Genomic DNA, 12,762 nt, shown 5'->3' with positions numbered 1-12,762 from the left:
CGTACATCTTGGTTTGCCATGTGGTTCCAACTTACTTTTTGTTCCTCATTACTGTCTGGCACCAAAGTTCTTGGCTCACCTCTGAATCTTGAGCTAAGCCCTCGCAGGTCCCTACAAATGTCCACATTTTACATGCATCATGTAAACCTGGATGCAAATTTGGTCCAAGCCTCCCCTAAAGACAACTTCTGCTAAAATACAAGGGGCCTCTCTAAAAGTTATTTTATGTTGGCATTGACCCCATTGAAGTTATATTGTGTAAATAATTTAATTCCACTGCTGTGCTGGAGGAGGTGTGGATTGCTAGGTTCATTTCTACACATGTGGAGGGAGTGCCCATTAATTCAGATATTTTGGTTAAATATATTTGGGAAAATATCAGACATTACTGGACAATTCTTATTCCCTAATGCAGCTCTAGCTTTATTATTTACCACACAGCATTTAGAGATTAGAATCACTCATAAGCATTTAGTATTTATGTTATTAGCACTGCTTGATTACAAATAGCAGCTCAATGGAAAACATCTGAGGACCTCACAACCAAAAGGTGGCTAGACAGAGTATGGGAGATCACCTTGTCTGAAAGGCTGATGTAGCACAGCAGGGTGATAAGTGGTTCATCTTGAAAGGACAAATTTGACCAAGTTTGGTCCCCATTTTTTTCTTAGGTGTATTGATCTGTTTCGATGAGGTCTCCACCAATTTCCCAAATTTCACTTTGGAGGGGCTATTTATCCTAGTCTGAAATGGTTTAATCAGTTTCTTATGCTTAGTTATTGTCATCCAAATAAGGGCATACAGAAAATTTTGAATATATCACAAAACAAGAATGTAATGCTTGTATGCATAATTGGGACCCTGTGTTTTTCATAGCTGCAGAAAATATAGCTTGTCTGGAAGCATTTCTCTGGGGTTATCATACAGGACAGTAGATCTGCTACCTAGGAGAAGGGTGTACACTACTTGGTTCCACCTTGTATATTTGTAAATAAACCAAATGTTACAAAAATGACATAAGCCTTCCATGCTTTCTCCTCCAAAGGAAACCAGACCTAGACAGAGTCACCTCTGGAATTTCTTGCACTTTGGAGAAGTGAAGCCCAAAGCCTCATAGTGAGTGATCAACAATATTCATGTGTCATGGGAATGACTAAAATACTTTGTACAGATAGGCCGCTAAGAAGCAGTCCAAGTTGCAATCCTATGCACGTTTTCTTGTAAGACAGTCTTATTGAATACATCTCAGTGGGACTTGCTTCTGAGTAAGCATGCATAAGTTAAGGACACATCTTTAGGCATGCCTCTGCAGGAGCAAGCAGTCTGACTGAACACAGAGGTATGAGTAAGCATGCACATGATTGGGCTGCATGTGTGTGCTGATAGTTTAACAATTCACAGTTCCTCTTATTTCAGGCTGCTTTTTGTTCCTATGGAGAAGATTTGTTGAAATGTGCCAGAGCGGAGTTTGAGTAAAGAAATGGATGATGGAAATCTGTTGGTTGTGAAAGTTACAGCTCATCATGCTGAAGCAAAATTGTTATTACTATGGATGCGGCAATTTTGTGTGGTGAAATGTATTCAGGAGCATGAAGTTCTGTGATGTTGGGCTTAAGATAAAACTAGTTTCTAATCATTTTTATAATGAGAACATAATCCAAGACAACTTTTCATTCATAAACCTAGTTTTTTTCCAAATACCTGAATATGATGAGTGTACTTCAAAAGAACAAAACCTAATTACTTTTTACAGTGCAATGCTAAACATGTCTATTCAGAAGTAAGCCCCATTGAGTTCAATGGGAGTGACTCTCAGATAAATGTGTATACAATTGCAGCCTTACCTGTGACACAAATATTTCCTTCCATAAAATCATGACAAAATGTGAAGGTATTAATAGATTATATAGTTGCATTTAAAAACAAAAGAAATAAATTCATTTGTTCTCTCAAAAAAGGGTAACAATCCAGCTTATAAGGTTATCAGGTGTTCTGAACCTTTTCCAAAAGGTTGAAAGCTTAATTTAGGAGCATAACTGGGCAACCAACTTGCAGAATATTCATAAATGATGCCATTCACATAATTGTACTCTCCACTCCTACTTATAATCATTTCAACATGAGCTTAACAAACCTTAGCTGAAAAACAGTTTAATGTTGACTCATGTGGTAAAATTAAAATGCAGAAAAGTTGCAGTCCGAACACTTTAGTGGTTAACACATTTTCTGCTTTTCAAACAAAGAAAGCTGCAACTTTGTTTCCTTTGCCTGACATTGTCTTGAATATCCAGTCCTCCCACACATTGGCCTCTGTTGCAAGGAGGGCTATTTCCCCTCCAATAGATTGCTCTTCATTTTCATGTCATGGTGTTGGTCAGAACATGAGAAGAGCTTTGCTGGATCAGGCCAGAGGCCCACATAATCCAACATCCTGTTCTCACAGTGATCTACCAGATGCCTAAAGGAAGCCCACAAGCAAGACCTTAGTGCCACATAACTTACCCCACTTGCGGTTCCCAGGAACTGGTGTAAGTTGTTGTCAAGTCATGAGAGAACTTTGTGCCCACAGAGGTGAAACACTTGTATTGGGTTAAGTAGGACCATAGCTTGATCAAAACATAAACATTAGAGATCTGCACACCTTCTGAAATATGTGGAGGAAGGAGTTGCTTTGCTTAACTAAGAGTGACTCTGCCTTGCCATGAATCAGAAGCAGTGTCTGCTTCAGTCCCATCTGGCAACACATCTGGTGTTTAGGGGGCTACCTGAGTCATAACCCCCCAAGACTCAGTGCGCAAACCAGGCAAGCTCAAAGAGGTTCCTTTCCCAAGGTGTGGGTCCTAGAATCCTGAAGGCAACTCTAGGGCATGCCTCCTACCATCTTGGTGCCCACAGGTGCTCAACATTGACTTCTGCTTGGTATCTGTTTCTTGTGCTGGCCTACTGTTTTCACCAGCTTTCTGGGTGCCCAGTTTCATGGGCACCTGAGGTGCACAGGGTAAACAGGTAGTGTCCAGACAGGGACAGGACCATGGACAGCTATAGAAAATGTTGCCTCTGCAGGGAGCTAGCACAAACTGAAGCTGTATGTAGACTGACCAGACTTGAAGTGTAGTAGGCTCAGCTTTCTGGAGGAGCTGACTGGGTGGTTAAAGGGCCTTATTTGGGAGTCTTTGGCTACTGTCTGGCTGGAGAGATAGTAGTACTATAGGTGACATCCACTGAGGCAGAAGATGGTGGCAGGGCTGTGTCTTCTGGCTGGAAGAGCCCCAAATAAGGTACTAGCAGTTCTCTCCCTGGGGAAATAGCCCGAGCCTCATCCTCATTTGATTTGTCTGCTGCATACTGCAGAGTTCCCAGGTTATGGGTCAGCTATTTAGGCACCCCTCTTCCCACTAACCACCATTCCCCTCTAGCTACAGTGCAGAGCAGGTAGAAAAAATCTGCCTCTTTTGGCCATTTGGATACACATGCAAGCCAGATAAATCTGCATGGGGAGGTAGGAAGAGTGGAAGCTACAGCCAGGAATCAACATGCTGGTGAGGAGTGGGCTCTGGGCCTATTCTGGGACCATATAAACCCTTGCTGTCTAAAGTGCAGACACAGTGTGCATCACCATGCCAGCCTAGCATGTTCTGCCTCAGGACACAGCACCTTCCTACTTCCAAATGCTGTTGTGGCCTTATGGGGTAGGGAAGCAATTTTCAGGAGGATAAGGCCATCAGTGCTGGCTATATGCTATGCTCAGCATTTATCTGAATTACCAGCTGCTGTGGAACAACAGCGCAGGTCAACTACTGCACATTTATGGGCTTCCCAAGAAGCATCATGGACACTACACCTGTTGGTGCTGGTGCAAATAAGCCTTTGGTCTGAGCCAGCTGAGAGCCAGTGTGGCATAGTGGTTAAGGTGTTGGACTACAACCTGGGAGACCAGGGTTCGAATCCCCACGCAGCCACGAAGCTCATTGGGTGACCCTGGGCCAGTCACTGCCTCTCAGCCTCAGAGGAAGGCAATGGTAAACCCCCTCTGAATACCGCTTACCATGAAAACCCTATTCATAGGGTCACCCATAAGTCAGATCGACTTGAAGGCAGTACAGCCAACAAGTGAGCCAGCACAGTATTTCTTAGATTTTAGAACATATATTTTTATATGAGAACACTGAGCCCCTCTGGATCTTTTCTATGTAAAAAACATGAATGCTATAAAAAAGGTACAAAGCAAACTTCAAAAATTACACAAAAGCCAACACAGCCATCCTTATCTATTTCCATGCCCCCTCCAGCTAGCCATTTCATTCCTTTCTCCAAAGGAGCCCCTGCCTTATCTAGATACTCATATCAGCTGTGTATGTTTCATGCTAAGCTTCTAGCAGACTCTGAATATGTATGTGAGTCTGCTGGTTCAGAGTGAACAAACTTACAAACCAGCAGGTCTTCTGCCTAATTAAGTGCCAGTTATCTCAGAGCACTATTGATTTATTTATACAAGAATTTTTATACTGTTTTCTCATGAAATATCAGGGTAGTGTACAGCGATATAAAACTTTTAAAAAAAAAACCATCAAAAGCATACAGAACAATAATTAAAACGACTGGCTTCAGAGTCCTGAATTAGAACTAGCAGACTTAATGATATCAAATTGCCACATGCTGGCACTGTGACATCTGTATTCATAAAACTAGGAGCTTGGTCAAAACTTGCCCCCACATTCTGGGAATTAGCTAAAAGTTGTCCTTGGTGAGCAATGCCTGTTGGGTCTTTGGCTTCAACTGTGCCAGCGAGCATTTTTGAATTCTAAGCATGCCTGAAGCCCAGCGATGCAGGTGAAGATATGGAAGGTTCTGTCTTCTGTGTCTTCAAGATGGATCCTCGAAAGAACCAAAGAAGTCAAACGAAAAGAAACCTACCTGCAGCACAATCCAATCCCCCTTGCACTGGACTGGGAGGGGTTGGATCAATTGGAAGTGTCCCTCTACCCAGCTCTCCCAACTAAGTTGGCCTCCGTTTTGCCACCAACAGGCTGACACTCCCCCTTCCACCCACTGAACAGGTGGCCAGGAGTACCAATGGTGGGATGCCCATGGGTGGTAGCCAGAGGAAGGTCCTGAAATGAGGAGGTGTGGAATGAGAGGGGCTGGCCTGGCCTTGGAACTAATCCAAGCCCAATTGTTGCCTCCAGGATGACAGAGAGATCTTACTACACCCCCACCTTCTGTCCCAACCATGTACAGAAGCGCTATGAATGTGGCAATGGCCCCGCTGTCCCATGAAGCCTCACCGGCGGGGATAGTGGTGTTTGGATTGCAGCCCTGATGTCCAATTGCACAACATAGGTAATTAAAACACAGGTAATTAGCAACATGGGTAATTTAAAAAGGCAGGTTAGTAGAAGAGGTTTAGGCAGTCAGTTTCACCTGATGGTAGAGTGATGTATAAGCACACCATAAGAAGCAGCTGTGGCTCATGCAGTGGTTCATTGATGAGCTACCAGCTTCTGCTGCTGAGCACCACTGTACGGCAGAGGGATGTCTCAAGATTAACACAAAGTGACAGTGCAGCCAGGGGGGGCGGTTCTACTTCATTGCTATGCTGGCCACTGCAGAGTGTTGAAATAGTGCCCCTGGTGCCTTTGCAAATGCCTCGTGATACTGTCTGTCCACACCATTCAGTGATGGAAGTCTCATGAACTCCCACTGCTCTCGCCCCCAGGACATTAGAGGGTGGGGACCTAACCTGGTAATAAAAGTGTCTGAAAGCAGCCCAGAACCTGGAGGACTTTTGAAGAATGAAAACTCCACTAGGAATCTGGTGTTGTGTTTCCTGAGCCGTTTATGGATTCTTAAGGGAACACCACACCACTAGCTATCGGAACCTGATTGACAGCTTCCGTGATGTGCATACTGCCACATTCCTCCATAGCTTCCCCTCCCCCAGGGCTTCATTTCTATTCATTGCCAGCAAAGGAAGATTTGCTTCCATCAGAGGTTGTCAATGGGAGCTGTTGCCTTACTAGGGAAGCTGAAGGGCAATGCCAGGGAAGAACAAAGATAAGAGCTGGAAAAGGCACCCAAATAACCCTTCCGCCATAAGAACACCACGTTATTTCTTGTTTCTGATACCAGACTTGAATGCGTTTTTTATTGTGATAATCTTTTATAAGCTGCTTTGAGAGCCTGTCAGGACCATAAAGTAGGATATAAATATTCTTACAAATAAATCAACAATAGCCCTGTTTTTAATATACTTGAACAGATTGGTCTTCCCAACAGTCTCCAGCTTAAATACTTGCCTGTATCTAACATGCCAACCTAAACACATTCCTGCCAGCATATCTGCCTGCAGTGTTAACACAGAAATCCCTCTTTACAGCTTAGAGCTCTTGCTATGCCTCATTTGCTGTTGTGGCAATGTTTTGAGGCTTGTTGTTAGGGTCGATTGGATATCAAAACGTTACCCCCCCCCCAAAATAAGAAGACCTTGGCAAATAATTTATATTCAAGTCACAAAAAAGCTATTTGTTTTAACATGTGTTAAGGGATTTCCATTTTCCCTCAAACTTGAAGATGCCACAAAATTACAGCTGTTAACAGATGTGTTATTCAAGCAATGTAGATATGGCACAATATTGCATGTTGTGATCAGATCAAGCTTCAACACTACCTTGGAGCTGGATTGCTGTCAGTGGTATTGCTGTCAGGGAATGCCTTGCAGTGTTATTGCTGGGCTGCTGTAAAGCAGGGCAGTGGACCCATTTTCCAGATTTGTCCCACACATGGAGTCTATGCAACTGAAGCTATCATACAATGGAAGGTACCATTTGACTTTACAAGTACGCAAATGGCAACCAATGATATTCACATAGAATGTTAGAGTAGTCCAGGATTTGAGATCACAGTTTTATCCTGGCTTGTTCTCAATAATCATCATGGTCCAGACATCATGGGGAACTATGGCTTGTTTAAAATCGGAAGTGAAAGTTTTTGATCTCCTTCTCACCGGCGTGAAAGTAGAAAGAAAAGACAGGGACTGTATAAGCCCGAGGATCACTATGGTTTATTTATGTAGCAGAAAGCCATTGGGTTTCCTGTTACGCCTGAAGCAGACCTAAACATATATGTGTTTGGAATACATGATATATTCTCAACTTTTCCACAAAACCTGGCTTAAACATAAGAACATAAGAAGAGCCTGCTGGATCAGGCCAGTGGCCCATCTAGTCCAGCATCCTGTTCTCACAGTGGCCAACCAGGTGCCTGGGGGAAGCCCGCAAGCAGGACCCGAGTGCAAGAACACTCTCCCCTCCTGAGGCTTCCGGCAACTGGTTTTCAGAAGTATGCTGCCTCTGACTAGGGTGGCAGAGCACAGCCATCATGGCTAGCAGCCATTGATAGCCCTGTCCTCCATGAATTTGTCTAATCTTCTTTTAAAGCCATCCAAGCTAGTGGCCATTACTGCATCTTGTGGGAGCGAATTCCATAGTTTAACTATGCGCTGAGTAAAGAAGTACTTCCTTTTGTCTGTCCTGAATCTTCCAACAATTTATTTATTCAATTTAGATTATTTACTAAAAATGGAATAACACTTTCTAACAGAAACAGGGCTAACACTGGAAATGGTAGGCCTCTGCCAAGTTCTCACATTCCCTTTCTATGACATGCAGTATAACTTTTGCATCCTGATGTCATTTCATTGTGCATTCTCTCTTTCCTAACAGTGTCAGCTAATAATTTGAAACAAAGATGGGGAAATGGATAGTGTGATGATATCAGTACACTGGATGGGTGGAAATAACTCAAGGCTGGGCAGCCATTTTTCAATAGTAACCTTGTGTTGATTATTATGTAGTTCCACTGGGTTAATTCAAACTTATACAGCCAGTTATCCATACTAACAAAATAAAACAAAATTGATATCATTTCTCACAGATAGTAACAACTGAAATCTCAGCCACACTTTCTTACTTGGTGTTGGCTCCCAATAGGTATGGGGTTCACTGCCTATTTCCAATCTGCTTGTATTTCAATAGTCTGTCGTTCGATCCTGATCTGCACTTGCCGATTCAATCAGCTGTAGGGATTTTTGGTTGCAAAAAAAAAATTGCATAATTTTAACGTAAATGCCTATATAAATGATCACAGTGTTCCACATGGTTTATTTTTTCCTACTTATCAAACCTACACACTTACAAATGCGTCAACGGAGAGGAAATTGCGAAGATAATTATATAAAATGGTTTTTTTAAAAAGAAAAAATCCATGTTGATTACAGCCGCGGCCTGCCACAAAAAATCCATGCCGATTACAGCCACAGCCTGCCTCAAGAAATCAGTGCTGGTCCATAAGAACATAAGAACATAAGAAGAGCCTGCTGGATCAGGCCAGTGGCCCATCTAGTCCAGCATCCTGTTCTCACAGTGGCCAACCAGGTGCCTGGGGTAAGCCCACAAGCAGGACCCGAGTGCAAGAACACTCTCCCCTCCTGAGGCTTCCGGCAACTGGTTTTCAGAAGCATGCTGCCTCTGACTAGGGTGGCACAGCACAGCCATCACGGCTAGTAGCCATTGATTGCCCTGTCCTCCATGAATTGGTCTAATCTTCTTTTAAAGCCATCCAAGCTGGTGGCCATTACTGCATCTTGTGGGAGCAAATTCCATAGTTTAACTATGCGCTGAGTAAAGAAGTACTTCCTTTTGTCTGTCCTGAATCTTCCAACATTCAGCTTCTTTGAATGTCCACGAGTTCTAGTATTATGAGAGAGGGAGAAGAACTTTTCTCTATCCACTTTCTCAATGCCATGCATTTATTATCAGGTATGTGTATTCCTCCTGTAAGTATTTTCTGCCCTTTTAGAATGCTGACACTTGCAAGTTCAGCCATAACTAAAAAACCAAGTTTGCGTGTCAGTAGCCAGCACAATCTTCCTCAAAGTTCTGACATGTTAGCAGCAGCACTTATTCAAATACTGTGATTAAAGCACAAGTGAGTCAATATGATATAGATTTTAAGTATGGATTCAAGAACTTATCAGGATACAGTTGAACATTTGATAGAGAGCTCTTTCTGATAAATTTCCTACTTACATTTTTAAGTGTGTGTAGAGAAAACATGCAGCCAATTCTTGCAGCCTCAAGTCTAGTGTAGTTTAAATGAGCATGTGAAGGAAGGCTCAGGAAACTTTCCTGATATTTCCACATTACAGTTGTATGCATCTGCAGCCATTTTCACAGGTACAAAATATCCTTGATTTTTTAAAATATGACACAGTAATCCATTTGTTTTACTAGAGGTCAGATACCCCTCCCCCCCAAAGTTGGCCAAATTTTTCAAAAAGCAGACACTGAAACATGTCAGATACCTACAACAGGTCATAGAAAACTGTCCTATGACCACTTTATTAACAAATTCTAGGTTCACCTGTTCATATTTGTACCATAAGTAATTTCTACTGAGTGATGTGTGAACAAGCCAGGTCCAGACTAACAAGAAATCAGAAAGAGTCGATCCATCATACAATTTAATGCAGTTTAGCTTGTTCTGAAAACAAAGTTCTCAGTTCACATATCATTCCTGGTGTTCCTGATCTTGACCAGGTATTAACCACCGGATGCTCTCCGTCCTAACAGTAGCATACATGATGAAGCTGATAAGGAACAGTAAAGAAAATAAGAGAAGCCAATCTACACCTCTAGTCAATGTGCTAGGCAGGGGACCAGCTTGATCTTCATCAGTAACCACCACATCGGTCTTGGGCTCTATTCCTGTCTGATTGAAAATGAAAGCTTTCAGCGTTTCCAGAGTTCGATCTGTATGGTTAAATCTTGCCATGGGCTTAGCCCCTTGAAAAAGAAGGATGTTAGGAACAGCCACAGTTCCAAACCTGGTAGACAGACTGCTGTGCTGAGAGGCATCCAATGCCAAGAAATGAAGAGTTGGGAAAGCTCGGGGCAAAGAATTAAAATGAGGAGCTAGACTGGCAGAGAAACGACACCAAGGAGTATAAAACAGGACTAAGGTACAGTCACTGCCATTTGGATTTAAGAACTCCATTAAATCCATCATTGCCCTCCCCAGCATTTCTCTTTAGCTTCTGATATTCTCCCTTGGGAAATATTCAAGATTTGTAGTGTGAAGTTTGTCATCCCTGTAATGTTTCTTTCCTCACAATTCACTTTTGGGGTTTTCATACTATCTGTGCTATTAGAGTCCTCTCCTGATGAAGAATGCACCGCTTCCAGAACTACAGGTGGATCTATTATTTGCTCGAGTAGGAGACCCAAGATGAGATAAAGATGAAACAATACCCCGCGTACTGCATTCACCATCAGTTTCTGCATCACAGGTGCCAAAGTCCAAGACATGTCTCTCCTTTGCCTCATCTGGAACAACTGACAGGACAACAGACTGAGCTGCAGGCATGCTGCTACCCATCATAGCATCAGCAATCTCTGCAGTCCTGTACTGTACCGATTCCTTAGGCCCATCATTGCTTGCCTGCATAGAACTGCTTTTTACGGTGAATGGCAGGGTAGTTTCACTTAACTTTTCAGACTGTGAGTCAGTAGTTCCTTCTGTTTCAGCTGCTGTTAAGGTATAACTCATCTGCGTGCTCCCGAGCAAGCGTGCAGTTTTGCTTAAGAAGTGCTTGGTTTACGGGATTCAATCAAGTCCCGTCTAGGCCGGGATTCTTTGCAACCACATTTTACTTTTTGCTCCAAAGAGAAGAAGAGAAAGACAACTTATTTGCTTCTTCCTCAAAATCTGAAAAAGACGTAAGAAGCGGTGACACAAGCCTAGCTGGCTTGACCCCTTCCACTAGCAGATGCATAACAGAGTAACTCTGCCGTTCCTCTGCCCATTTTCTGTCCAAAAAGACAGAAGACTGTCGAATTCAGTTGGAATCCAGTACTAAGTCCGATTTAGTGGATAGTCTCCCCTATTCCTAGCTCCCATCAAGAACTGCCCTCAGTGAGAAGCTTTTCTGACTGATGCCAGTGTGTACTGAGCTCAGTGTAGTTTCGCTTTTGCAGACCACAGCAGAGACCCTAGGACATCCATTTGTAGGGACATGCTAAAAAACCAAGCCATCTGACTTCAATATGCCCCTGGCAGTAGTTCTGCAAACATCTCCAGACCCACTCCTGGGGTGGAATTCTACAAATGAACTAAACGACTGCAATGGCAGCCTATGCAGAGAGTGGTTATGTGACTTGAGACCTTAGGCCGGGAGTGGCGAACCTGTGGCCTTCCAGATGTTGTTGCACTCCAGCTCCCATGAGCCCCAGCTAGCATGGCCAAAGGTTAGGGATGGTGGGGGTTGTAGTCCAAGAGGATCTTTAGCGCTGCTGGACCCAACCCCTGCCTTAAGCCATTGCTCAGGCTAACCACGGGAGATGCTGGGTAAGAACAGGTTTGCAGCAGCAGAGTATAAGAGCTAAAATAAAGCACAGCATGCTATAAAACTGACATTCAGAAGGGAGGATGGATCTTTCACAGGCCTACAGCTATTTAAATAGCAGCTTCTGGCACTTTCCTCAAAAGTCCTGGTGTTGTCATTGGTTAATAACAAAAATCAGCCTTGTTACTATATTATTATAAAGCTTGTGAAGGGTAGTGCAAATGGCTGTAACTCAATAGTAGCCACTCAGCCTCCCATCCATCACATTTTGTCTTTCATGTTAAATTGTTATTGCTGGAGTATGTGTTCATTTTCCTAGGAAGAGCTGAGCACTAAGAGTCATTTTCTATTCAACAAAAGGCCTTTTATTTTTCAACCCAGCACTGAAAGTGTAATTCAGCAGAACCTTAGCGTGAGTTCAAGATATGAATTGAATTAGCAGCTAAAACAGTTTAAATAATGTATCTGTTTGGAATTTAAAGGGGGGTTTAAATAATGAAAGTTCAGTTTTAAAAAAACTAAATGGATTTCTTTCCACTGCTTCTGGTTTCTAGCTTGTACTCTGCAGGGCTCTGCAGTTGAGAAAGGTAAAATGCTAGTTGAAATGACTTCTAGATGATGTTACAATGTGCCTCACTGTGGAAATCAGAGCGACAGTATATCAGCTGCTTAGAGTTTTATTATCCCAAGAGTACTTACTTGACCAGTAAATCTTTTGCTTAAATACATTTGATTTGTGGAGGTTGTAAAATAGTTTTTAAATGATTCTAGTAACAGATATGTCAAAGGTGATGATAGCATAGATCTTGCCTGGAAGTAGGGCTGAGCCCAAAATTGCTCTGAAGGAATTTTTTTTCTGAGAAAATTTCTGAGGTTTTTCTTTTTCTCATGCTGTCCCCCATCCCCAAGAAAAAGGAGGCCACGTATTATTATTATTATTATTATTATTATTATCATCATTATCATCATCATCATCATCATCAATAATATTAATATTATAATATCATTATTAATATTAATATTAATATTAATTACATTTCTATACTAACCATAGCCAAAGCTCTCTGGGCAGTTTACAACAATTAAAAACATTAAAAACAAATATAAAAATATACAAATTTAAAAATCCTTTTTAAAAAAACAATTTAAAAACACATGCTAAAATGCCTGGGAGAAGAGGAAAGTGTTGACCTGGCGCCAAAAAGATAACAGTGTTGGTGGCAGGCACACCTTGTCGGAAAAATCATTCCATAATTTGGGGGCCACCACTGAGAAAGCCCTCTCCCTTGTTGCCATTCTCTGAGCAGGCACCCAGAGGAGGGACTTGGATGTTGAGCGTAGTGTATGGGTGGGTTCGTGTC

General features: G+C 42.4%; 2 protein-coding genes across 2 annotated transcripts in view; one reads left to right on the top strand and one right to left on the bottom strand.

Annotated features, from left to right (window-relative positions):
* Positions 1-12,762, top strand: part of GPC6 (glypican 6) — a 1,220,950-nt gene that overhangs the window by 498,308 nt on the left and 709,880 nt on the right. The window lies entirely within an intron of this gene.
* Positions 9,359-10,845, bottom strand: LOC133386258 (thioredoxin domain-containing protein 15-like). The gene is made up of 2 exons (XM_061630114.1): positions 10,108-10,845; positions 9,359-10,060 (listed from the first exon to the last, which is right to left on the bottom strand). The coding sequence occupies exons 1-2, from the start codon at positions 10,380-10,382 to the stop codon at positions 9,568-9,570; spliced, it is 768 nt and encodes a 255-aa protein (XP_061486098.1). The 5' UTR covers positions 10,383-10,845; the 3' UTR covers positions 9,359-9,567.

The sequence above is a fragment of the Rhineura floridana genome, chromosome 5 (genome assembly GCF_030035675.1).
Source record: "Rhineura floridana isolate rRhiFlo1 chromosome 5, rRhiFlo1.hap2, whole genome shotgun sequence".
Classification (NCBI taxonomy): Eukaryota; Metazoa; Chordata; class Lepidosauria; order Squamata; family Rhineuridae; genus Rhineura; species Rhineura floridana.
This window is presented reverse-complemented; position numbering and strand designations above follow the sequence as displayed.